At 37.4% G+C, this 26,477-nt stretch overlaps 1 protein-coding gene across 4 annotated transcripts in view; it reads left to right on the forward strand.

The window, feature by feature from the left end:
• tmem131l (transmembrane 131 like) overlaps window positions 1–26,043 on the forward strand; it is a 71,940-nt gene extending 45,897 nt beyond the window's left edge. The window contains exons 7-34 of one of the 4 annotated variants that reach the window (XM_056265099.1): window positions 970–1,074; window positions 4,907–4,984; window positions 6,656–6,806; window positions 9,201–9,259; window positions 9,360–9,465; window positions 9,583–9,685; window positions 10,473–10,617; window positions 11,083–11,253; window positions 12,200–12,269; window positions 12,887–13,007; window positions 13,197–13,266; window positions 13,485–13,594; window positions 13,841–13,910; window positions 14,015–14,130; window positions 15,790–15,932; window positions 16,869–17,055; window positions 18,967–19,152; window positions 19,235–19,381; window positions 20,248–20,788; window positions 20,884–21,014; window positions 23,116–23,249; window positions 23,656–23,832; window positions 24,190–24,268; window positions 24,365–24,474; window positions 24,576–24,705; window positions 24,804–24,880; window positions 24,973–25,109; window positions 25,552–26,043. In XM_056265099.1, coding sequence (XP_056121074.1) covers window positions 970–1,074; window positions 4,907–4,984; window positions 6,656–6,806; window positions 9,201–9,259; window positions 9,360–9,465; window positions 9,583–9,685; window positions 10,473–10,617; window positions 11,083–11,253; window positions 12,200–12,269; window positions 12,887–13,007; window positions 13,197–13,266; window positions 13,485–13,594; window positions 13,841–13,910; window positions 14,015–14,130; window positions 15,790–15,932; window positions 16,869–17,055; window positions 18,967–19,152; window positions 19,235–19,381; window positions 20,248–20,788; window positions 20,884–21,014; window positions 23,116–23,249; window positions 23,656–23,832; window positions 24,190–24,268; window positions 24,365–24,474; window positions 24,576–24,705; window positions 24,804–24,880; window positions 24,973–25,109; window positions 25,552–25,857 — 3,960 coding nt within the window. In that variant the 3' untranslated portion in view covers window positions 25,858–26,043. Of the gene's footprint in view, window positions 1–969; window positions 1,075–4,906; window positions 4,985–6,655; window positions 6,807–9,200; window positions 9,260–9,359; window positions 9,466–9,582; window positions 9,686–10,472; window positions 10,618–11,082; window positions 11,254–12,199; window positions 12,270–12,886; window positions 13,008–13,196; window positions 13,267–13,484; window positions 13,595–13,840; window positions 13,911–14,014; window positions 14,131–15,789; window positions 15,933–16,868; window positions 17,056–18,966; window positions 19,153–19,234; window positions 19,382–20,247; window positions 20,789–20,883; window positions 21,015–23,115; window positions 23,252–23,654; window positions 23,833–24,189; window positions 24,269–24,364; window positions 24,475–24,575; window positions 24,706–24,803; window positions 24,881–24,972; window positions 25,110–25,551 lie in introns of all 4 variants that reach the window. The other 3 variants (XM_056265101.1, XM_056265100.1, XM_056265102.1) reach the window with 3 other exon arrangements.
• Window positions 26,044–26,477: the final 434 nt, after the last annotated feature.

The following is a 26,477-nucleotide window of genomic DNA, read 5'->3' on the forward strand; positions in this document are numbered from 1 at the left end:
GATTCCGGGAGATTTGAACTAATTTGCGGTCATCAGGGAGCCGCTATCAATCTGCGGGAGACTCCCGGAACTTCCGGGAGACTTGGGATGTCTGATATTTACACAACTAACACATCAAATCTGCCGCCTTTTCAAACAGTAACATATTTTCCGCTGTCGCAAACCTCAACTGTGCGCATGCGTCGGTGGAACCAGACGATAGGCTTAAATGTTTTCCGGCTTGACTGTTAAAAGCAGACGATTGGCTTTCCAGCGGGAGGGGCGGGGCATGTGCATACAACCGCCATCTTTGGCGTTACCGGTTTTCCCTATATAGTTGTATTAAGGATTGGGGAAGTGGCATGTCTCTATATAAATAGTCTCTGGTATAACACACCGTTGCCATGAAAAACAGAGTTAGTTCTGTTCACTCTGGAGGATAAACTCCTTTAAATCAATAAACTCCTTTTTAAATCAATATGTTGTGTCAAATTATTGATTTTATTTGGTAGGTAGCCATGTAATAAGCGGGATAATGTAGAGCGAGGCGGTTGTTATCATCCTGTCGGGGTTGTATTCGCTATAACAACCGCTTCGCTCTACATCAGTGTTTCTCAACCTCTCCTGCAGGGACCCCCTGACAGGCCATGTTTTTGTTTTAACTCTGAAATGGCACACCTGATTCAAGTAATTAAAGGCTTAATGAGTAATTAGAGTAGGAATAGTTCAATTAATCAATTAGTCAACTACTCATTAAGCCTTTAATGACTTGAATCAGGTGTGCCATTTCAGGGTTAAAACAGAAACATGGCCTGTCAGGGGGTCCCTGCAGGAGAGGTTGAGAAACACTGCTCTACATTATCCCTTACTTAAATTTGTCTACAATTTTTTTTTTTTTTTTTTTTTTTTACTATTTAGGAACACTCTATTTAATTATTTATGACACTTTTCTTATATGATGTATATGCTGTTTCTTTCTCTCTCCCCTAGGTTTTTGGGGTTGGCGTCCATGGGGGATCAATCAAGGACGTCCAAAGAAAAGATAGCATTCTGATATTTCCCCACATACAAAGCATTAATCTAACACAAACTCAGGTAAGCATCATGCATGCGGGTATACTGTTTGTTTTGTTGTGAGCTTGCACGCACAGATGTTCTTTCTTTCTTTTTACTATCCTTTTGTGCTGGATGACACATGAGGTCAAGCGACAGCTGAGTGCTTCTGTCTCCTATTACTGTCATAGCCATTAACACACACACACATTCAGGTCATCATACATGGAAACCCAGGCAAACCCACATGACTAAAGTCTCTCCTGTGTTGATATTTTTCTTATGGCCAGCACAGAAAGCAAAAATTAGACTTCATTAGGGGCCATTCACACAGAACAGATGTTTGCATTCCACTGTGCTTCTTTTCCATTATTTTTGTGTGTAAACATTCGTGTTTGACCATTGCATTCACAATCTGTTACAGAATCTCGTGCATGGCATTCTAAACATGCAGCGCTCAAGTTAAGAAGTATTTTTGGGACAATTATGTAAGAGTTGGGTTTGGCAATTAGTATTATTTTTGTTAAATACATTTAATGTTTTTTTTTAAAATATAAAACTTTACCCAGCTTTTATACAACAAAAGATACATTTACCCCAGAACTGTCAAAACTTGCGTAACTAACTCGTGCTCAGGAGTCTAAAATAAATCATGGTTGATTTATGTTAGACGCTTTAATAAATCCCTATCAAACCTGCATCACAAGACCACTGTATCGTCGCTGTCCGATGAAAACCACGTATGTCCATTTTGCCGATTTTGAGATTTTTCGACGGATAGAATGTCCAGGTTCATTTCCGTATACAGCATGCTTCACATTATCTAAATGACCAATGAAAAGTTGTGAAATCATGTCATCTGATTTTCACATATCCATTTGGTGTCAAAGCTGTCAATCACGCCGCGTATCTCCCACCCTGTGGATGCATCTCGCCGGTCTCGTGAAGATTTGAAGCACTGCTACTTGGGCGCAGAGATATCACGCAACACCTGAAATAAAGCTTGCCACAAATAACCGGCGAAGGTAATGATTATGCATGAAACATTTGAATTGTTGATAAAGTTGACGATGCAGACTCGCCATCTTCGCAGTAGTGAACGCGCCTATAGAGAGAAATGCACACTTCATATGAAGTGCTTCTTTTTTATTAATCCAGGCAAATTTTTTGATGAAACATTGATTAAAATGAAGATACAATTTATACAAAACGAAATAAAATTTAAAGAAAGGCTTTCTACAAAACAAAACTTAGTAGATCAAAATCTGACCCATTCCAAATGTTTTCCGATATAGGCCTAATTGGTCATCTTATGATCCTATCTTACTCATCTCATGCGGTTCCGTTTTCATATAATCAACATAGATAAAATAATTTAAAAAAAAAACACTATATTATTTAAACATAAATATGAAACGTATGTTTAAGTTTTTTAACTTATAAGCGTCACACCGCTCCGCTTTGCTCACATGCTAATAATCAAATAATACCCAGCGATCTTCGAATATTATTTTTCCTTGAAAATTTCATTTTGTATAAATTGTATCTTCATTGTAATCAATGTTTTCATCAACAAATTTGCAAGCTTTATTTCAGGTGTTGCTTGATAGCCTATATCTCTGCGCCTAAGTAGCAGTGCTTCGCCTGTGCTTCCCCCTATCAGTCTAGCATTGCCATGTCAGTGTATTGATTCATTGTCCCTTCATAGTTTGCAAGAGACATATAATAAACTGAGCGTATTAATAATCTGAGACGTAGGCTATTTAATAAACTGAGCGTAGCCTATTCATCTGTCAATATGAAACGCGACTGGGTCATTCTAATTAATGATCGGAAAAACGCGTATCGACCACCGTTACTGTAAAATATGCACGTATGTCCATTTAAACTCGATTTTGGTCAAATGTGGATTATATCATTACACTGGCAAGAATATGGTTACATTTAAAGTTGTCGTACCAAGTATGACAATGCTACGTTCAACTGCTTTTGAAATTACGTGTTTTTTTCACTTCCTGAAAAGTAACCGTTTTGGACATACGTGAGTTTCATCGGGCAGCGACGGTATGCTTCTTCTCAGTGTTGATATTTGACAGAGGTAGATGATGTAGTCCGTTTTATCTCATATAGGTGTTATGCTGCGTCTTAGCTCTCATAAACAAGTTTAAATATAGACTTGCTTCTGTTGTAGCGGTCACATTTAAATTGAGCTCTATGTTTGGATGAGAACCACTGCAGTGTCTCATACTGAATATAAGTGGCTATTCCTCTTGAGATCCAGCTGACTGGTCTGGTGGGACTGACTAAATGACTTCCATCCTTACCTTGAAACTCTTGATACCGGGAACAAAACCTGTATCCACACACTTCTCTCGACTAATTTCAGGCTTAATGTGATCATGTGTAGTGCGACTGAAGCCGTTGGTTTTACCTGATTAGCTAAAAGTGATTGCCACCAGATAGAGTACATTCTTGAGGAGAGATGATGTAAACCTGCTGTTCACTTGTAATTGAACTAAGTGCTTTCAGCTGACATTTCAAGATACTCTAGTATGTGTTGAATTTACCAACTCGAAACAACTTGATAACAGTAGGGGATGTTTCACCTATCGACAGCTGCTGAAATCTTGACACTCCTGGAAGAATTGTGCTCAATTAAACCGGTTCCTCTGACATTTCGCTGTCATATTGCAGTGCAATGGTTTTTCACCATGGACAATCAGTGTCTTGCTGTAGTGTTTGTAAAATGTGCATGAACTTTTTACAGGGATAAGCCCCCTCAAGCTACTTGGTGTTAAAATATAATTTGCTGTGTCATCATTTATTTACTCTCATGTCTTTCCAAACTCGTATGAATTTCTTTCTTCTTTGTGACACAAGCTCATTTTCATACATTAAAAGTAATGGTGAATGGAGGCTGCAAAAAGCACAGCAATGAAAAAGCAATGAAAATGAAACTTTTACAGAGTATCTTCTATCTATCTCCTCAGCCTTATACAACTGCACAAATCAGATTTTCAGCTAATAAAGACTTATATTTCAGTCTTCAGAAGACTTAGAATATGGCACAGACGCAAATAATATGCAGTTGACTACTTTTATGTTGCTTTTTTAGAGCTTTGTGGTCATATTTGGAGCTTGAGTAGCCCCTAGTCACCATCTACTTTCATTATATGTAAAAAAAAAAAAAAAAAAAAAAAAGAAAGAAAAAAGAATGGCCTGAACATTCTGCATCATCTTTTGTGATGGTCATACTGGTTTGGTATGGCATGATGGTGATTAAATTACATAATTTAAATGTTTTGGTGCCCAAGGGCACAAAGGTGATGGGTTTGATAATGTTCACAGATGCGGTCACATACAAATCCCTTAAATTTAAATAATATGGAAAATCTGTTGAAAAGTCACTTGGTAAACCACTAGCTTTAGAATGTATATTCAGTAGCAATGTGGTAGGCAGAGATGACTACCTGTCTTTTAAAGGGGTCCTTCTCATTGACTGATGGTCTTGAATGTATAAAACGACTCATGTTGCCTGAAGAGGTGGAGGAAGTGAAAGTTAACTTCAATGGAGAACACATGAAGAATGAACAAAAAAGCTGCACTTGGCACCTGAAGACGCATTCACTACCTTATTTAGAATAATCTACTCTTAAGACACTTTCTTTGATCACTATTGAAACTGCCACACAGAAATTGTGTTTTGTGTATCAATGGAGTTATGCTTGTGTTTTGTAATGTATTGTAAGTTGCTACAGATGAAAGTGTCTGCTAAATAATGTAAATGATGTATTTTTTTTAGATTATTTAACTTACCCTAAAAAGTGCTTCTGAGCTGATGAATTTGAATGTTCTTTTTCTTTTGCTCCTGCAGGAAGATGCTTCTAATATAACAATTTTAGGTCTGCTGCTTGACTGCAGTTTACCAAAAACGTTCTACAATCAGCCCCAGGTATGATACAATATGTTACATTTACTAACCATTGGAATATTCTGTAACTCTTATTGAGATATGGTCATTGTGTGGTTTGAACTTGATCTTTCAGCTAAGTATTAAGCTTAATTCCTGACTCTAAACTGTTAATGTATGAAGTAATCCCAGTTTCAGGAACTGTTTTAAGGCCTGCATTTGAATGCCATCAATGCAACAGTTTTTTTATGGAGAGGTGTTCTAATTTCTGCCAAGTAAACTGGCCAACCAATAAGATTTGTGCATTTGGTCACATGCTCAGGTACTGCTGAAGTTACATAAAATGTTGAGCTCACGAACTCTGGGCCACACTAAAATATTTTGTAAATGTGAGAGACCACAAACATGACGACAAGAAATGATAGATTTAACCATTTTGTTCCTCTAGCGTGTGGAGTGCCGCAATGTGACCAGGAAAGCACATCACACACTTACAGATTCCATTCACAAACAACCAGAGTCGTTGTGAACACGGGAAATCTCGCAAAATCTCTCGCATCAAACATGACTTTAAAGTAAACAAACATGGCAGATGACCGGCAAGAATAAATGGTGCTTATAGTGTATGGACTGCTTTTTACATAAAATTAGCATTTTACATGTTACAGCGTGAGCTGGAGGCGTGTCTTCTGTCAGCTCGCTTTCTGATTGGCTGTTGTTTTGTTTCACGTGATGATCTCCAGAGCGTGCGCGTTTGTCCTTGGGGTTCCCCCAACACAACAGGATTTCTGATCGTAAATATTCAACATGTTCCTCCGACTTTCTTCCGAGCAGATTCAGTCACTCTTAACACACCTCACACCACAGGAAAATCTGATAAGATAATCTCTAGAACCATCAAGATAATTGGGACTTTATGTAGGATTGTCGAAAGGGGAGAAACCGGTCCAAAATCACCCCTTAATATCTTGTAGTGTGTGCCCAGCATAACACACCTCACCTCACACAACATTAAAATCTGATAAGACAATATGTAGAACCATTAAGATAATCAGGACTTTACATGGGATTGTTAAAAGGGGAAAAATCTGTCCAAAATCGTCCCCAATATCTTGGTAGTGTGTGGAGGGCTTAAGCATCAGTGCATAACAGAGAAAGAATCAGGAACCGAATGCAAATCACCTTTCTAGCTCCTTTGTTAGTAACATAAAACCAATTAAATATCCAGAAAGTAATAAAAGCTCAGGTCTGATCCTGACATCCTCTATCGTCGTCGTCGTTGTTGTTGTTGTTGTTGTTGTTGTGTCAATGCCAGAACAAATGTACTTATATTTTTATCATAACCATATTGTACACAGAAACAACATCACCATGAGTTTCCCATTGTAAGTTTGAATGCAGGAGGGAAAAGTCCTGGAACAACATGTCAGAATACAACTAACATTTCAGTAGGGAGTTGATGGGGCTGTTAACAGCAATCCACTCAAAGAAAACATGCACACCGAATCTTTTTAAATGATGCTTACACCTACAATCATGTAGTGAGGTGACAGCTTTAGCTGCATTGGTTTACAAGTTATCTGGTGATTGAATGTTCAGACAGGGCAGGTCTTTAGTTGGAACGCTTTGCATTCCTGTAATGTGTTGATGGGTGTGTAGCATGTGATGAAATATGTGCCTTCAGCCTTTACGTTTCTCTCTCTTTCCTCACAGGGTTGGTGTTTAGTATCTGAAGGGGGCAGAATTGCACTTCAGATCAGTCTTTCTGAAAGAGGGGAAAGGCCAACCCACCTGGACAAACTCAAGCCATACGTGCTGGAGAATATTGTTGTGCTGCTGGTCCTCCCATCACCAGATGCTGTCTGTATGTCAATTTGTAGTTTTATTTTATCCATATATATATTTTTCTTTTCATTTCGCACTTTTGGATTCTAAACCCATATTTGTTGTCTGCTGCAGATACTTGAAGTTCTTAATGTGATTTTTTGACTCAAATCATCCTAGTGATTTTTAAAGGTGCACTTTTTGTTAGTGTTTCCCTGGCTTTATTTTTGGCTTTTGTTTATTTATCCGAGTGGTATTTGACTTTATTTTTTACACCTATCAGCATTTTTTATCTTGTGTTATGATTCTCATTCCAAACACGCCAATAAAATAAAAAATGATTGGATTGTGTCCAAACACATTTACGGTGTCCATGGGCATTTAGTGGTTTGGCCACTGTGTCCATTGTGTTTTCACGCTCCCCATGTGAGGTCTGCGTGATTTTACTGCTTTTCCACTCACACTCTTTCGTCTGGACTGCTGAATTGCACCTGTGGGTTTGTGGGGCCCTAGGTGATCATAAAAATGCACACAAAGGGTGTAAAAATGTGTAAAAAAAACATTCTTAGAACCACAAGAAAATACGATTTTTTTTTTTTCTTTTTAAGAGAAGGCACAAGAATATCATGCTCTACATAACTATAGTGTGTGTAATTGGGTAGTTAATACAAAATATTTAATGTAAACGAACAATAATTGAGTCAGACATATGCAAAAGCGAATAGGCCTTTAAGATTTTGTTTACTCACTACCCAATTCAGATTCATTTTTCAAATTCAATCATTATGGCTGACTAAAATAAGGTCAGCCAGACATGGAAAAAATGACAATACAATTATTTAACTACTGTCAACTACAGCTGTACGTTTCTCACGTATGTTATAGTGTGTGAGAAATATTCAGTCCAAAAGTGTGAGGAAATCGTGCATTGTTGACCAAATATTTAATTGCCTGGTCATGTGATGTCAACATGGCCACCCCCATGATGGGGAACCCACTCTGTGTAAAATTAAACTTCTTTTTCTTATAGGAGTTCACCTTCTTTGTGATTGTACATTATAAATATAGTTGTCCAACTTAATATTATTTACTTCTTTACAGTAAAGATTATTCCTTACCGTATTCCTTGATTACAAGGATCAGTGGTCTTGCATTACGCCACTGTCTTTATCTACAATGTACTTGCCTTACCTTTTATTTATTACAATGTACACTACCATTCAAAAGTCAGTATGATTTTTAAAAAAATTATACTTGCATACAGTACAGCAAAGATCCATTCAATTGATCAAAAGTGACAGAATGTTACAAATGATTTCTGTTTCAAATAAATGCTGTGCTTTTGAACTTTCTGTTCATTAAAAAATCCTGGAGAAAAATGTATCATGGTTTCCAAAAAAAATATTATGCTGCACAACATTGATAATGACAAGAAATCTTTCTTTAGCACCAAATCAGTATGAGTACTAAAGGATAATGTGACTGAAGACTGGAGTAATGGCTGCTGAAAAATCAGCTTTGCCATTACAGTAATACATTAATTTTAATATTTATTAAAATAGAAAACTAAGTTTAAATTGTAATAATATTAAACAATATTAATGTTTTTTTTTATCAAATATTTGCCGCCTGGGTGAGCATAAGAGACTTCTTTCAAAAACAACAAAAAAATCTCTTACTGACCTTAAACTTTTGAGTACTAGTGTATATGCATTTGAATTTATGGCATGTACTTTAATGCATTATTTTACTTGCCACTGGAAATATGCTTTTTAGTTTACACCCTGTTGTATAGTAACAAACCATTGAATTATTGAAAAGTAATGCACACTCTGAGGTGATAATGTAGCCACAATGTTTCTGCATTCATTTTCAGTAATTGAATGATCTAATGAGTCAGTTATTCTGTTTATACCACAGATGTGGAAAAAAATTATATCACCTGTATCCCAGTCATAGATTTCATCTCTGCTTTCAAAACCATTAACCCACTTGAACTCTTCAATAAACTGTTAGATATGAGCATTAACCCCATTTCACTTCCCATGATTAAATATAGAAATATTTTTGTTAAGATTCTCCTTGGACCTGATGCATGGGTCAGCTTGATAACTTTAGGGATGAATACATTAATATAATTTAGAATTAAATTACAGATTGATTTTAGTGAATAAATAAATAATCGTCAAGAACCCCCCTGAAATGACCTGGGGAAAAGTGTGTCATTTAAGCACTGCTAATGGGAAAGAAGGGATCCATTACTTCCTAGATCATGGGTTACATTGGATTTGAAACTTTTTTCAGCTGCTTAGCCACCACCGCCCAAAAAGTAACTTTCCTTGGTGTCACAGCACCACCTTGTGGCCTTGCCACTGTAAATGCTCTTTTCCAGGGATGTACAGGTATATTTAATAACTATATTTTTAATCCACAGCAGATCCCAGAATAGGAGTGTTCATGTTGAACTCAGGGGTTAAAAAGCTCTTTGTTAAGGTATGTGTGGTGAGAATAACATTATGTTGTGGTTAATTTTGCATATCATCAGATAACATTTATAATGTAATTATAACATAACATCTTGTGTCTTTTTAAGGAGATCCAGCTCTTGTCAAGGACGGACAGCAGCGTAGAACTCACTGAACTGCTTCTCCAGCCTTCCACTTCTAACTTCACTCAAGTGGCTTCACTTTTCTGTAGACGTCAGTACTTTACTTTACAGTACTTTACATTTCTCGTGTGTATTCTAATAGTTCACAATGGACATGGTATTATATTAGCCATATTTATTTGGTTCTCTTTTCATTTTCTTTTTTAAGGCTCTTTGTCAGCTAAAAGTAAAAGGTGTCAAAGTCAGTTCGGCCTGCAGATATTAGCAAACAGAACACTGAATTTATATCCACTGCTGGAAAGCACACACAGGTAAAGATTTCTATATTAACAGCATTTTACTGTAAATGAAATTAATGCTTTAATCATTAGCATTATCTGAAGTTAAATAAAATTAAATACATTTGGCCAAGAATGAAAATTCTTTTAAATTCTAAAACTAGCACTGCATTGTTTTGCAAGTTTTAATGATGATAACATTAATAATTGCATATGTACACTACCGTTCAAACATTTGGGGTCATGGAGATTTTTTTTTGTTTTGTTATTTATTTATTTTTTGAAGTAAATTAATACATTTATTCTGCAAGGATGCATTAAATTGATTTAAAAAAAAAATGGCAAAAGATTTCTTTTTCAAATAAACGCTGTTTGGTTCAGTTTCCACAAAAATATTAAGCAGCAACTGTTTTTAACATTGATACAAATTATAAATGTTACCCTGGCACCAAATCAGCATATTAGAATGATTTCTGAAGGATCATGTGACACTGAAGACTGGAGTAATGATGCTGAAAATCCAGCTTTGCCTTTACAGGAATAAGTTACATTTTAAAATATATTCAAATAGAAATAGTCATAATAAATGACAATATTATAAATTGTCATAATATTTCACATTATTACTGTCTTGACTAATTTTATAGCTATGGAGAACACAAGAAACTACTTTCAAAAACATAAAAACCCCAATCTTTTGAATGGTAGTGTACTTGCTTCACCTCTGTGACAGTAAATGCTGTGTTCATGCTTTTTGATGCAGTTCTTCTGAAGCTCTAGTCACGTTTGTTACAGAGTTGTTCCTCTCTGTGTGTTTCAGATGGTCGGACTCTGAGCTGAGTTCTTTAGTTCAGGTCAGACAGAAGGAGAGGGGCTCAAATCATGTCGAGCTCTGGCTGTCCAACCCATTCCCCTTCACCTTCAGAATCACTAACATCTTTCTTTCCCAGCATAAACTCTTTAAGGTAAAGCTCACCTGAACACCAGAGACTTAAATGTGCAGTGACCACATTCCTTCGAGACTATACTGTGGAAGTTCTGCTTATTCTGCTGGGAAATAGAGGGATTGAGAAGTTGGTGCGTCAATGACTCTGTTAACTTTATATTCACTTCCATATATATTTGTTTTTTGAGGGTTATTATTCAAAGCTAATGTCATATAGTAGGACAGTGTTTGTGGACAAAGGCTTTTTTTTCTCCTGCTATCGCCTTGTGCAACTGACCATGTGATCCAAGACTGGTCAAAAAAGACTCAAGATGTCGACTAGTGGCAGAGCTATTAACTAGTCAACGTAGCGCTTACAATACACATTAAAGGGTAGATTAGACTCATTCATTTGAATTACACAGAAATCAAGCTCACAAAAATAGGATATTTGTCAAAAAGTTAACTGCAGTTTAATGATGGTGTAAATTTTCCCATCTTATAGATTGTAAATTTGACAAAGTCCATGGAAGTGTGCCCTGGTAGCAGGAAGCTTCTGTCTCTTCAGCTACTCCGCAAATCTTTACCCATCAACCTCAGAACCACAATTACTCTGACAACCAGTGTGGGGGTCCCACTGGAGCTTCACCTCCAGACAGATTCTTCTGCCTTAAAGGTAAAGCTTGACTACTTCAGCATTAACACACATTTAAGGGGATTGTTCACCCAAAAATGAAAATTCTGTCATTAATTACTCACCCTCATTTCGTTCCAAACCCGTAAGACTTTCGTTCAGATCTTTTTGATGAAATCTTAGAGCTTTCTGTCCCTCCGTTGACAGCTCAAAAAGTTCATAAAGTGAACTTTTATGTTTTAATGTGTAAAACTAACCCAACCCAAATTTTCTTAATTTTTCTTGGAATGGTTTTTATACGATGAACAGATTTAATATCAGCTTTTATTCACATACAAACATTGATCAGCGAGCATTAACAGAAGCTCAACTGAAGCTTGACATGCAAGAACAAACCTCATTGGCTCTTGCGGAAGCTCAAACGTGCTGTGTAACATGAGATCGAACTTTATTGGTTCTCGCAAGTCAAGCAAACATGCTTGAGCTTCTGTTGACCACAGCTGTTCTGTTTATATGTAAATATAAGCCTAAATTCAATCTGTTCATCATATAAAGTGTTTGTGTCTCCAGAATATTTGGACTAAACCGCTCAATTCATTTGGATTAGTTTAACAATCTCTTTACGAACTTTTTGAAACGTCAAAGTGTCAAGTTACGTAGCTGTCAACGGAGGGACAGTAAGGTCTCAGATTTCATCAACTAGATCTTCATTTGTGTTCCAAAGATAAACGAAAGTCTTACCGACACGAGGATGAGTAATTAATGACAGAAATTTCATTTTTGGGTGAACTATCCCTTTATATAAGCATATATATGCTTCCAAACGGAGAGATAAGGTTCTTGTTGTGTTGACAGAAAACTGATGAGGGTTTTGAAAAGAGAATGCATGTTTATGCTAAATAATATTACTTGGGGTCATATACATGAATGAATTTCTTTTGCCAAACTTTGCTCCCTTTTGCCTGAATTGATCACTTCCTTTCCTCAGCAGGGAGATGTTATGTTTGAGGCTGCTGAGGAGTGTGAACAGCTCTGTCCTCTTCATATGTCCCGAGCAGGTGAGAGAAAAATCCTCAAATGTGTCCAGTTGTGTTTGTGAGTAACTAAAATAATAATATTTCACGATTTTTATCAGCTGAATGTTCCCATGCTTTTTACCCAGCGACTCTTCCAGCTGATCATGATTTACTGGATTAGGATTAAGGATAAAGATTTTGTTAAATATTTTTTACTCGCAATTTCTTCCTGATAAACTATTTTAGAGATTTGCATAAATAGTAAAATGTTTTCTCATTATAAAGTGCCCATAGAATTAAAAAATTAGGCCACTTCATATATCTAGGTTTTCCAAGACTGGGAAAAGGAAACATACTGTATGTACAGTTGATACAGTTGAGGGGGTAAATTTAAGTAAGAAACATTTAGATTTTTAGCTTATTTTAATGGTTGTTGTGTCTTGTTTTTTTGTAAAAAAAAATAAAAATAAAATTTAAGTCTTGAGGCCCTCTTAGAAGTTTGCTGGTTGAGGACCACTGACTGTTCTAGACTACTGTATAGTCACTTGTAGTAACCTTGTATTATAAATGGATTGAAATGATTGTAGCGTACTAGTTTGTGCATGTCTTGTGTGTATGGAGCTGCTCAGTCAAAAACTATGTGATGTCCTCCTGTGCAGGACGTTTGGAGTGGCAGCAATCCCTTCACCCAGAATCCTCCTCATCTCTCTGGAGAGTGGACAGCAGCCTGGCTTCTTCACTCTGTGGTCGCTGGCACTGTAGCAAAGAGCTCTCTTGCAGGTAAACATGCAGTATGTGCTCAAATATAGACACCCCCCTGTGGAGTCAAATACTGGATATTCATTTTGTATGCTATTTAAACTACCCATTTTGCATGCGATTTAAACATGTATGCATTTACTGCAAATGCACATACTGTTTTATGATGTAAATATTTCTGTTTCTGTTTTTTGTGTGTGTTTTGTTCAGGTGGCCCAGGCTTCCTGCAGACCACTCTTCACCCCTGGACTTTGGGGCCACACCGGTCAATGATAGTAAGGTATGCAAATCACTGATAATGATCTTTTGATCTGAACTTTACCCTCATTTTTTTCTGTGAAATACAAAAGGAGTATATTTAAGAATCTTCAAATGGCAATCAAGTTTTGATGCATCACATGGAATTATTAGCATTGTGTGAATTATTATTTAAATAATGACTTTGATTTTAGTAAGACTATTATTTGGATCATAAGATTGTTGTACTTTTTATTTCAGGTGAAGAATTTCACTCTGAAAAACCCTACGGGTTCAGTTATTTCTGTGGAGATCCGAACCCTCTCTTCATACCCCGTTCCGCTTGAAGCCCTCGACATCCTGACCAAATGGTATTTACTGTAAACACACACTCTTCTGGCCTAAAGTTGGTTCTGTCAGAAACCTTAGTTACAATGGTATTTATTCACAAGGTTAATAAGCAGAGTCATAAACAGTGCTGTTTTAGCTAGTTTAGTTAGTTTTATTTCAGTTTTACTTCAATTAACAACAACGATATTTTATAGTTTTAAGTTTTGTTAACAATAACAACACTGTTAATGAGACCAGAAATTACATAATTTATGTAAATGTTCTAGGTTTAATATTAGCCCGCTGTCCGTGAATATCACTACAACAGAGTTTCTGCTGTTGGCAACAAACCATAAGGTGAGGTCATGATCTTTGAATAGCATTATTAAGTGTACATTTTGTAGTAAATGTGTCTTGTTGTGGTAACTCTGGTTATAGTGTACTCATATTTTTGCCAACAGGAAAGTGAGCGAGGCAGTATACTTAGATTCCTGCTTCAGCCGTGGGAGTCGAGGACGGTTTCTGTGGCGTACCAACCCACAGAACACAAGCCTGTTACATCACTGCTCCTGATCAGGTACTGCTCTGCCCTAAATGAGTTGTAACTGAGGGATTTGTATGACTGATCGGTTTACTTATCTCAAATCTGTTTAATGGATTAAGGAAAAAAGTTTCGAAATTTTTTTAAATTGTGTTTTCCATGCTTGGAATAATCAGGAAAAAAACTTGGTTTCACTGTGAATGATCCTCATTTATTTAGCACTTAGATCATGCTTTGCCTTAATGTGTGCGTAATGAAGTTAAAGGCTCAGGGAAGGAGGCGGCGGGAACTGGCAAACGTTCAATGTGAAACTTAAATCACAAAATAAACAAACACAACAAAAAAAACATACAGCGGCTTCCCTTCACGGATGACTGCTGCATAGACTAAACCAAAACCACAGCATTAAGTCCCAGGCCTGGTCCTCTCATCTTCCTGTCATCACTCCTCCGTTTATCCTTCCGGAGCTCCTCCGTGGGACTCCAGACTGGTGTGTCGCTCATTAACATTCGCTCCCATGGCTCTCAGCCCTGCCCTGCCCTGCCCTGCCGCAGCGTGGTCACATTTACCAGTCACATTCGTTAGAAAAGATTTGAAGGCATTTTCTTTTTAATTTACCTCCATGTAAATTAGTGGGGGGGTTTTTATCCCAGCGCTGCTTGAGTTTGTGTACAGCCGTTACCAGGGAAACATCTCTATTTCTTGTGTTCCATAAGCGCCACCTATGGTCTCGTTCCGAAGGCTTCGTCATTCCGATGTCGCATTTGTCGGCCGCATACGTCGTAATGTCTTATATCTGAAAAGTACATTTTAAATGTATAACTATTTGTTATATTTTGAATTCATGTTTATAAAAAGGACTGAGCGAGTGTTCCTAGTGAAACATAAATTATTGAAATTTCTTTATGATTTTGGATTGTAGTCGGACTCAAGCAGCCTTATTAGTGACGAATGTGCCCTCTGGAGGACGCAGCCTTCAGCCTGTCTGCCATTTGTGTTCAAACCAATGTGAAAATCTGAATTTTTTAATGTACAGTTGATATAAAATAAGCTTATGGGCATTCTAAAAATCTAAAAAAAATTGGTGATGCTAAACAAAAGTACTGTATCTAGAATTATTCACATAAAATAACTATTATCATTAATCATTTTGACTCATCCCTTTTCTTAAAAATGTTTTAAAGGTTACAATGTGAGGTTTATCATTTTCTAAAACTTTTTTTTAAACTCATAACTTTATTTGAACATGTATTCATATTAGTAGACAACATGTTTAGTCACCCAACCAACACATTAACTACGACAGCCAGAATTTAAATGAACAAAAAATTTTGGTTCACAAACAATAATGTGTATATATTTGTAGTATATAAATATAGTATATTTGTATATATACATTATTGTTTATGAAAACCAAAAAGTGCATTGTGACGCTCATTTTATTTTTTGTTTTTCGATGTAAAACTTTGTTAAATGATTTTAGTGCGATTCCAGCACATTTGAACAATATCATGATATTGATAACTATGATCAGTTTCATCTGTAGTTTCTAGGGACTTCTGTGTGAGCTGTTTATCATTACACTATTGGCAATAAACATTATTTGCCTGATGTGTCCACGCCTTTGTTTTTGTTTTCTATGAGTATTTTTGCTAGATGTTATCATACAGTAATTGTGGCTTTATCTGTTAACAGGAACAACCTGACTGTGTTTGACATGGTTCTGGTTAAAGGATTTGGGGCAAAGGAGCTCCTGAGGGTGGGAGGGAAGCTCCCCGGGCCTGCAGCCTCACTGCGCTTCAACGTTCCCCAGTCTACTCTCATGGAGTGCAGAGATGGTGAGAGACACAGATGAGCCACTCCTGACGTGTCCTTTCTCAGAGTTTGGTGAAAAGTACACTAGCGCTGGTAGAAGTAGTGATTGTTTACAAATTAATTGTTCTCTTGAATTATTTTTGTTTTGTTTAAATGTAGTTACTCTGAATTACAGGTATTCGCAAACTTTTTTGTCAGCCAAACACCTTTGTCCTAAATATTAACAATAATAATTAGTTTTTAATGTACACTCAGGATTTTGGAATCTCCAGAGACCCCAGACAATCAAATGTGATGTTGTAACAATAATGTAAAACATTTTTTAAAAACAAATGTAATATCACTCACTTTATTAATGTGTTTACTTTACATTTGTGCAGGGGGGTTAAGGTATTTTTTTAATTCAACCCCATGTCCCTTTAAGGGTGCCGTAGTACTCTATTTGTTTAACCACATTAACTGGTTAATGACTTTAATGTTAATTACTTGCAGAACCACATATCATCAGGTTATATGTATTCATATGCACACATCATCAGGTCATGTTCAGCTTGAAAACCTGTAAAAATTTAAACGCTACTATATTATGTGGTTATACATGGCCATAAATTATTAAACAAAATCATGGCTACTGTAACCAAAAGCCAATGAAATATGCACAATTGAAAGTAGAAAGTATTTAACCCTTTTATGCATAGAGGTCACTACAGTGGACAGCTATTAAAAAAGTTTTTTTGTATATATTTTAAAGTTTTCACATGATTTGATAAAAATAAATAAATAAAATAAAATTTTGTTTTTCATGCCCTAAGAGCAATAAAAACACATTGGGAAAAAAAAATCCTGACTGAGGTTATCATAATTCATGCATGAAAGGGTTAATAAATAATAACGAAAGAGGAAACAATGATACAAAATGCATTAACTGCATTTTTATTCTCTTTCTTGTCTTTTCACAGGTTTACGATCAAGTAAGCCCTTGTTTGCCATACAGAAAAGCTTTAAAGTGGAGAATGCTGGCGAGTTGCCGTTGACTGTAGTATCCATGAACATTAATGGATATAAATGTCAGGGTTACGGTTTTGAGGTGCAGCACTGCAGAGCCTTCAGAGTGGACTACAACTCATCCTCAGAAATCACCATTGCGTAAGAATGTGCAACTTTCTGTATCAGGGTTCTAAACAGAGTGCAATTCTTGTGCCGGTCCTTGAACATTTTTCGAGATGAAATTAAATCGGTTTTACAAATAACTTTAGGACAGTAACATTGTGTAGCCTATGCTCTCTGCAGAAAGTTGTCTGTGTCTGTTTAGCGCTGTTGGAAGATTTCGTAAAAAAAAATATATCTGTGTATTCTGGTGGAATAATAATCCAGAATGCTGCAGCTAGAGTGGTTTTTAATGAGCCGAAGAGAGCACACGTCACTCCTCTCCTCACAAAAGTGCACTGGTTGCCAGTTGCCGCTCGCATCAAATTCAAGTCACAGATATTGGCCTACAGAACAACCACTGGCTCGGTTCCCTTTTACCTAAACTCATTACTCCTAATTTACGTGCCAGAAACTTCTGCTCTGCAAGTGAACGTCATCTCGTGGTGCCATCTCAAAGAGGCACAAAATCACTTTCTCTGAGCTTCACCTTCAGCAATGACCTGCCCAACTCAACTTATCCGCTGTTGACCATGGTCATTTGCCAGCATTGACAACTTAAAGCTGTTATTAATGTTTGCAACTCAATATATGACTGGAAGGGTACAACGGGCGGTTATTTTCATCAGTTGCGGCTTGTTGAGAAATAGAATGTAGCGATTCAGCGGAAATGGAGTTTATTAGGGCATTCCTCAAGTGGAATGGATTTGACTGACAGCGCTCTGAAAAGCGAACATACATGTGCGCTGAATTAGAGACGATAAAAGTGAGTGGGTCCAATATCATTGGTGTTAAAAAGTGGATGGGTCTTGTCCCACCCATATACAATGGTTCCGACGCCCATGCGTTAGACTAAACTGGGAAGGGTCACAGTGAAGAATTGAAAGGAAATTTATGATTTAGACCCCAAGTACCTGACTGATCAGAGACTACGTAAAAGCCCATTTTAGGTTCCCTTTTTCAAGCTAATTACTGCTCCTATTGCCTATATCAAAATTCTGTCATGATATCCTCACCCTCATGTCACCCCAAAACCTGCATTTCGGTAACCAAACAGTTTCCGTTCACTTTGAATTTCATTCTATTTTTTGTCCATACAATGGAAGTCAATGGGAACTGAAACTATTTGGTTATCAGCATTCCTCAAAATATCTTCTTTTATGTTCCACAGAGGAAAGAAAGTCATACAGGTTTTGAACAACTTGAGGGTGAGTAAATGATGACAGAAATGTCATTATTGGTTGGGTGAACTATCCCTTTAATCCCAACCCGGAAGTTAGCCTAATAAGGACTGTGACTAACAAAATCTTATGATTCTTAAACATTTGTTCATCATGATAATCTTCACAAATGAACAAATTTTATGATTTTTAACATGTAAATACAATTGGCAGAAGTCAAAAGCTAAATGTAGGCTGTACCACGTGACTTCAGCGTCACCACTAAGCTTTCGACAACTGTTTTTGTTTAAAAACATTTTCGCTGAAAGTTTGAGTTATAATAGTTTGCAAGAGTGTGATTATCAACACGAGTCTGTGAAAGCGGACTAGTGAGTAGATGAGACAACCTCTGTAGTCCCCTTTTACAAGACAAGTGAAAGCTTTAAAAAGCTTTTTTTAGAAGGTATTACTGATGTATTTTATATCGTAGAAAAAAACTTGAAAATATCTTGAGCTTGTGTTCATCACAGACCTTATTTCAAGCATTTAACCAAAAACCCATTGACTTCAGGACGATGGAACCGGAACTGCTAAAATGCGAACTCATTTTGGGTTTTAGCCTACAAATATACGCCATCCCTGCACCACTCTATCACACGGGGTATACCCCATAATCTTTTTTTCTCAATGTTTTTTTTTCTTGTCTGTTTATTTTCTCCCCATCTCAATCGTTCTCTCTGTATCTCTCTAGATTTACTCCAGACTTCACGTCTTCGTGGGTGATCAGAGACTTGACTCTGGTAACAGAGCGTGGCTCCCTTTTCCACTTCACCCTCAATGTGACTCTGCCTCACCACATGCTGCCCCTGTGTGCTCAGGTGGTACCAGGACCCAGCTGGGAGGAGTCCTTCTGGGTCATCACACTGGTCTTGACCTGGTTAGCAGCCCATATACATACTTAAACCACATGAACTTGAAATGGATTCTGTGCATTAATATCAAACCTGTTCCCTCTGCAGTTCCTCTCTAGCTGGTGTGTGTCTGATGGCTTTCCATCAAGCTCAGCACATTCTGAGCGAGTTCTCCACGCCAAGTCCACGTAGCAATCACAACTCTGTACCTCGTGAAAATAGCAGTGTCAACCACAGCTCCTCAAATGGTGTCAGGTGAGTCAGCATCAACCTTTATCTGGGATGCACAAATAATCCAAATAAAATGGAAATCACACACACAATAAAATATTTTCAGTGTCTTAGAGCGATTTGGTTTACACAGTCAGTGTTGCTCCACACAAACTCAGGTGCTCTTAGTTAGGGTTGCTCTGTTTTTTGTATATATATATATATATATATATTACAATTTCAAACATTTTTGTGGACGGAGGTTTACATCATTGCACAAGATTTGTAATGAGAATTGTATTAAAAACTGTTATCTGTACTGTACTCGCAGAAAGTAAAAGATGATAATAATAACAACAACAAAGGAGGCTATTATTATTATTGCTGCTTCTTCTACTAGTACTGTAAAATAAAGATCTAATATTCAATACAAATATTCAATAATTACTTTTATTAAATAAACATTAATAAATAAACTACAAACTAACAAGCAATGCCTTTTTATATAATAATAAAAATACAATAGTAAATAGTGACTACTAGTGCTGTAAAATCTAAGATTTAGTATTCAATAAAAAAAGAACATTATCGTAAACATAATTATTATTAAAATAAACTACTAATACTGTAAAATAAAGATCTAATATTCACAAATAATTACATTTATTATATAAACATTATTATTATTATTTAAAAAGGCATTGCTTTTTAGTTTGTGGTTTTTGCACATTGTATTTCTGTGTTTGTGTTGTTGTTTTTTAACCTGGAAATACAAGCAGCAATATGTGATGTTAGGATGATCATAACACAGTTTTTTTTTTTTTTTGCTTGATTCTAGTTAGCTTTTTACTATAGCCAATTGTATGAGTTGGAGCCATTTTTAACTAATAGTTTTTTGTTTGTTTGTTTAGTAGAGGAAAAGGCAGTTGTAAGAACTACACTGACACAAGCCACCCCTCTGACAAAGGCAAGGGGAGGGGATCTCCAGCTGTGGCCAATGGGACGATTCGCTCACAGTCCTCATCCAAGAAAAGTTCTGGAGGTTCTTCCCAGCCTCTAAAGAAGCAGACTAAAGTGTCTTTCCTCTACAGTAGATATAAAAATAGCCCTGCATCTGCAGCTGCTAGTGTTTCTGCTACCTCTGACTTTTGCAACCCTCCAACCGATGAAGATAGAGAACACATCTATGAGTTAGACCCAGAAGTTTGTAACAACAACAACAACAATGACATCTTTGATGAAACCCTTCTCCCTGCTGAGAAGAAAGAGCACTTTAGAGAATCCATGGAGGACAAGGCTTTGCCAGCTGATATGTTTCCTATGGAAACAGTTCCTAGACTACCTGAAAACGTCACAGCGGGCAGAGTCCCTCAGCCTGTAGATGAAGTGATGGAAGGCGAGGAGTGTAAAAGAAAAATCAATGCTGAAAAAAGGGATTATGTAGATGTAGAGGTAAGAGCCATAATACAGCATAAGAGCATCTGTTTTTCACGTTTTTCCTTTTTCACCTCACTAAGAAAGATGAATTGTTTGTGCCCCTCCTTCAGAAGATAGAAAGAGGCGGCGGTCAGAAGAAGAGACCGGAGAAAGATGCAGAACTTGGAGTGTCTGCCGCCAACACCAAAGCGAAGAAAAACACTGGCAGGAGTCGCAGGAAGGCAGCTGAGCTCATTCCGGGGTACGTGTCTGTGATGAAACGATGAAAATGTTCTAGTGCACAGTTTGTTAGTTATGTTGTGTTACAAGTAGTAGTGTGAATTGACAGAGGATTGATTTAAATCATGATTCAGTCCAAAGCTATTATTACCCTTACACTAAAGAACATTGCCACACTGTTTCCTTTATTATAAATACACTACATTAACACATCATGATTCCTTTGATTTTTAGCATTTTAAATCAATTATTGACCGCGATATACAATTCAAAAGCCATATTTTAAAGGGATACTCCACTTTTTTTATCCTCCACTCCAGGCTTATTTTACAACTCCCCCAGAGTTAAACTGTTGAGTTTTACCGTTTTTGAATCCATTCAGCCGATCTCCGGTTCTGGCGGTACCACTTTTAGCATAGCTTAGCATACATCATTGAAGTGGACAAGACCATTAGCATTTCTCAAAAAGAAAATGACCAAAGTGTTTCGATATTTTTCCTATTTAAAAGTTGACTCTTCTGTAGTTACATCGTGCACTAAGACCGACGGAAAATGTAAACAGGGTTCTCAAGTTTTATCAAAAGCTTGGAGTGAGATCACATGAGGTTAGGGGAGGAGCCCAAGGGGAGGGGCCCCATTGGAGCCCCGCCCATCCCCGCCCCCCAATTTTACCCATTGTTCATAATCAACCAGCACAAATTGAAATTATAACAATTGGTAAATCTGATAAATGACAGAGCAATTCATCACATCAAATATACTCTTTAATGTTATATTTCAAAATCACAAAAATATAACAAATTGCTCCAAACAGTTTTTCCCTGAAATCTTTGAAAAATACAAATGCAATGGCAATGATTAATGTATGTTTTGACAGGATATAAAATATTACCCACAGCACTCTGCTTTAATACATGTAGCCTTAATGTAACTAGAAAGACTATTAATACAGTATAATATATAATTTAAAATAAAATTTAGAAATACATCTTCATTCCTTCCCATAGCCGCTGACATTTCCCTTAGCCAAAGCTTCTGGCCTGGTTGCAAAGTAGTTGTAGAGTTTTTGACTGCACCAATAATAATGTATACGATGGGCTATATATTAAATGTTCTAGCCTAAAAATGTTAGATAAGCTTTCTTCCAACTTACCTTCTCCATCATGGCCTATGACAGAGACTATTTATATAAAAGGACTGCCTATGATCACGACGTGTGTTCGCGCGATATTGTTGGTTACCTAAAAACGAACGTACGGTGGCCGAGAATGTGTGTGCGTTTGTTCCTGTTCGCGTGGTGGCCGAGAATGTTCCGTCAACTTCCGTGTGTTCGCTCTCGCGCATCTATGTTGCCTAGTAACGAACGCAATCTGGCCGAGATACGGACGCGCTGGCGGCAGGAAACTTCACTTTGTGTGCCTGTGCCTCGTATAAGTTATATAAAGCTTGCAGGACAACTTGGTTGAAATTGCCTTTTCAGCGTGAGAAATACATGGTGTGGCGTGTGAGCGTGTGAACTGGTTGAATTGCGTGTGTCTCACGGCCAATGCGTGAGACTTGAGAACCCTGATGTAAAGTTGCGATTTTCTAGGCTGATATGGCTAGGAACTATACTCTCATTCCTGCGTAATAATCAAGAAACTTTACTGCCGTACCATGAGAGCAGCAGGCGCAGGCACTTAGTCCCGGTCACTTTGGAAGTTACCGAGCTGGGGACTATTTTCAGGCGCTGCGTCATATCATTACGCCTGCTGCACTCATGGTACGGCAGTAAAGTTTCTAAAAGTTTTAAATAGGAAAAATATCGAAACACTTTGGTCATTTTCTTTTTGAGAAATGCTAATGGTCTTGTCCACTTCAATGATGTATGCTAAGCTATGCTAAAAGTGGTACTGCCAGAACCGGAGATCGGCTGAATGGATTCAAAAACGGTAAAACTCAACAGTTTAACTCTGGGGGAGTTGTAAAATAAGCCTATTTCCTAAAAAAAAAGTGGAGTATCCCTTTAAGATTGATGGATATGTCGGGCCGATAACGATAACATTAAACATGAACATATATCTGCCGATATTTTGTGCATCCCTAGCTTTTTTTTTCTTTCTTTCATTCTGGCAACCCAACAGACTTCCTGAAAACAGTGTTGTCATGGTGACAGAGAGTGAGAGAGAACCTCCACGTAATGCTGCTAGAACCCGCAACATGAAACCTGAACTACCTAAAATAGGAACCAACCCAGACAGCCCTCTCAAACACAATGGTGAGGAAGTGATGTGCAGCAGTTCCTCTGTCTCACTGCTGCATGTGTGAATGACATCATACCAGTGTTCCTGAACATCCTAATGTTACTACGGTTGTTCAAGACAACATCACATGGTTTTAAATGATTAAATTGAAAGAAGTCTCTTATGCTCACCAAGGCTGCATTTATTTGATAAAAAATACAGTGAAAACAGTAATATTGTGAACTATCATTACAATTTAAAAGAACTGTTTTCTATTTTAAGATACTTTAAAATGTAATTTATTCCTGTGATGCAAAGCTGAATTTTCTGCAGCCATTACTCCAGTCTTCAGTGTCACATCACATGTATACGTGTGTGTGTGTGTTATGTGTAACGCTCCACATCAGTTCCGTTAATCGGTTTCTTTTTACACAAACGCAGGCACGTGTTTAGTCAGACCGAGGCGTAAGTGTCCAGAGCGACGTCTGCATTGGGAGTCAGGCTCTGATTCGAGTAGTTCATCAGGCAGTGTAAGAGCCAGCCGAGGATCCTGGGGCAGCTGGAGCAGTGCCAGCAGCATAGAGGGAGAAAGAGACCCCAACAGACATCCCTGCAGGAGTAAGAGATCACACATGCACTTACTACACACTTTTGTACTATAGGTGCGTTCATGCCATGTTTAAATTACCAACATTTCGAGATTTCAACTTATATAAAGTGTTCATGTCCTCGTAGAGCTCGTAATTACAGCATGTAAACTGGGAATTTTCTGAGAGCTCCTACTTGTACCACCTGACCACTGCATATTCACTTAGGCATTGATAGTGTAATAGAAACAGACAATTCACACTCCGAGGACGTGAACAGAGGACATTTTGTCATCTCGAGCCTTATGACATGGCGTGAGTGAAGAGAAGAGAAATTATTATGAATAACATTTTAATCAAAATTGCTGTTTGGTCTTTGTTTTTTTAGGAGACAACATCCAGTACCACCCATATCCAAAAGATCGGGAATGTTACCTGAACATGAACTATACATACAAAACACAAAGGTAAAATGAGTGACTAAATTAAAAAAAAAAATGTAACTCAAGTGATTAAGAGTAATCTAGATGTGATTGACTATATATTTACACATTTGTCCTCAGCATGAACAATCTATATGTCAGGGAACCATGCCAAAGCCCAGAAGTCTGTCCTGACCCTGTACTCCCTCAGTGCTTCGCTGATGTAGCTGCAGGTGTGGACAAAAACATTGGTGAGGGACATTCACACATTATATTTACAGAGAGGATCGTAACGGTTAAGATGTGCCATCTTGCGTTTTATTTATGCGATTATGCATTTTGGTTTCCACAGATGTAATTGGCTCTAATGTGATTCAAGAGACATGGTCAGCCGCCTCCGTTCCCCTGACCAATGGATTCAGGTACAACATGACCGAATCTCTTCCGTTTGTCCCTCAGAGTCCCCCATCCGGATATAACGGGTATGTCTCAGGCTTTTAGTTCTTTTGTATTTTATTTTTGACTTCATTTGAGTCCATCCACTGACAAATTCAAATGCTTATGTGTCAATATTATGCAGCTTCCCGTGGAACAACATGAACAGCCAATGTACCAGTCAGTATCCCTATAGTGATCAGGCCAACTACATGCCAACAGGTGAGGGCTTTTCTCTCACTATGAGAAATGTCTCACTGTAGTACATAGTTACCGAAGGATGAGTGACCATTTTCTTTGTTTTGTCCGTGAAGGTAACGGCAATTACCAAAATGCATTCTCGTGCCCTGAAAGCCAAACCATGACCCAGAGCCATCAGCCAGTCTGGGGAGAGAATGGAGCCCATGACATGAACTCCACATGGGACACTGGCAGTTGTGTGGGGAGCAAGGTGAGATTTACACAAGTGTTTGTTCTTGTCAAGCACTTTGAAAAAAATGTGTTCGTCAGTAATGTTGTCACAATACTGAAATACTAACTTCGATACAATACTTTGAAAAATATCGATATTTGAGGCAGGAAACCCCAGGTGAATAGGGGATTTTTTTTTTTTTTTACTGATATTCCCTTACTTCCCCAGTTGATTGATTACATTTCTGAAATGTTATGTTTAAATATGTAAATGAGACCGTAACTAATTAAATATGTACTAATTTGCATACCTTTCAGTTTGGACATTCTTATTCTGAGCACCTTAGAAACACCCTTTTTGCACACGTTCCCTGTTAAAAGTGTGTGGTGTGTCCTCATTGAGAAGCAGATTCTTTGTTAAACATGGAATATTAAAGCAATGCTCAAAAACTGACAATTTTTCCCTTATCTATCTTTTCCAGCCATACTTTTCAGGAACCAGAAGTCTGTCACCCATGTCCAGTCTATTTGGCTCTATCTGGACACCTCAAAGTGAACCTTACCAGAACCACTTCCACCCAGAGCGCTCCGCTCCCGTCTCGCCCCACTCGCCCATCTCACCCGTCGCACCCTTCAGCCGTGAACCAGGCGGCGCCTGCCCGGCAAAACAGTACTCCAGCTTCAATCCTTTTGGACCACACATGAATTTGGACATATGGAACTCCTCTTCAAACCGGAGCTCCAACTCTCAGCTCTCCAACGATTCAGGCTACTGTGGGGAAATGTGAGGAAACTGTGCTTTTGAATAATGAGGAAAAAAAAGAATGTGCTTTTATCTCTAATGGGGGAAAATGTGAATATTCTTCTTTCTTTTATGTTTGTTGTTGTGGTAAGGTTCAGCATTTTGTTGTATATTTTTCTAGATGTTTTGCAAGTTTGACCATTGAAAATAAAAAAAAAAGTTTCGTATTTGACTCTGTGTTGTGAATTACTTTTAGGTTTAATTTTGTCAGTTGCTCAAATACTCTAACATGCTACTCAGATCACGACAACGAGGAGTTTCAAATTTTGCGGACATTGAACAAAATAAAATATTTCTTATTTCCTATTTAAATTAATTTGATCTAGAATAGATAATGGTGACTTTAGCTATTTTATTCATTATAATCAACCTGAGATCCACTCGCTTCAAAAATGGATACTGCAAAAAAATAATTGAAATGACATCAGGGAAATTTCAAGCAAAAAAAAATTTAACATTTGTGAGAATATAATATGCTTTCCCTAAAATGGATAAAATATATTTTTCTAAAGAAAGCTGTTAGAATTTTTTTTATCAATGGACAGGAAATTTACCCTAAACTAGGAGGACTCGGGAGATGTTCTTGGCTGGAAAGTAATGCTCATA

The sequence above is a fragment of the Rhinichthys klamathensis genome, unplaced genomic scaffold (assembly GCF_029890125.1).
Source record: "Rhinichthys klamathensis goyatoka isolate OS25496 unplaced genomic scaffold, OSU_Roscu_1.1 h1tg000229l_1, whole genome shotgun sequence".
NCBI lineage: Eukaryota > Metazoa > Chordata > Actinopteri > Cypriniformes > Leuciscidae > Rhinichthys > Rhinichthys klamathensis.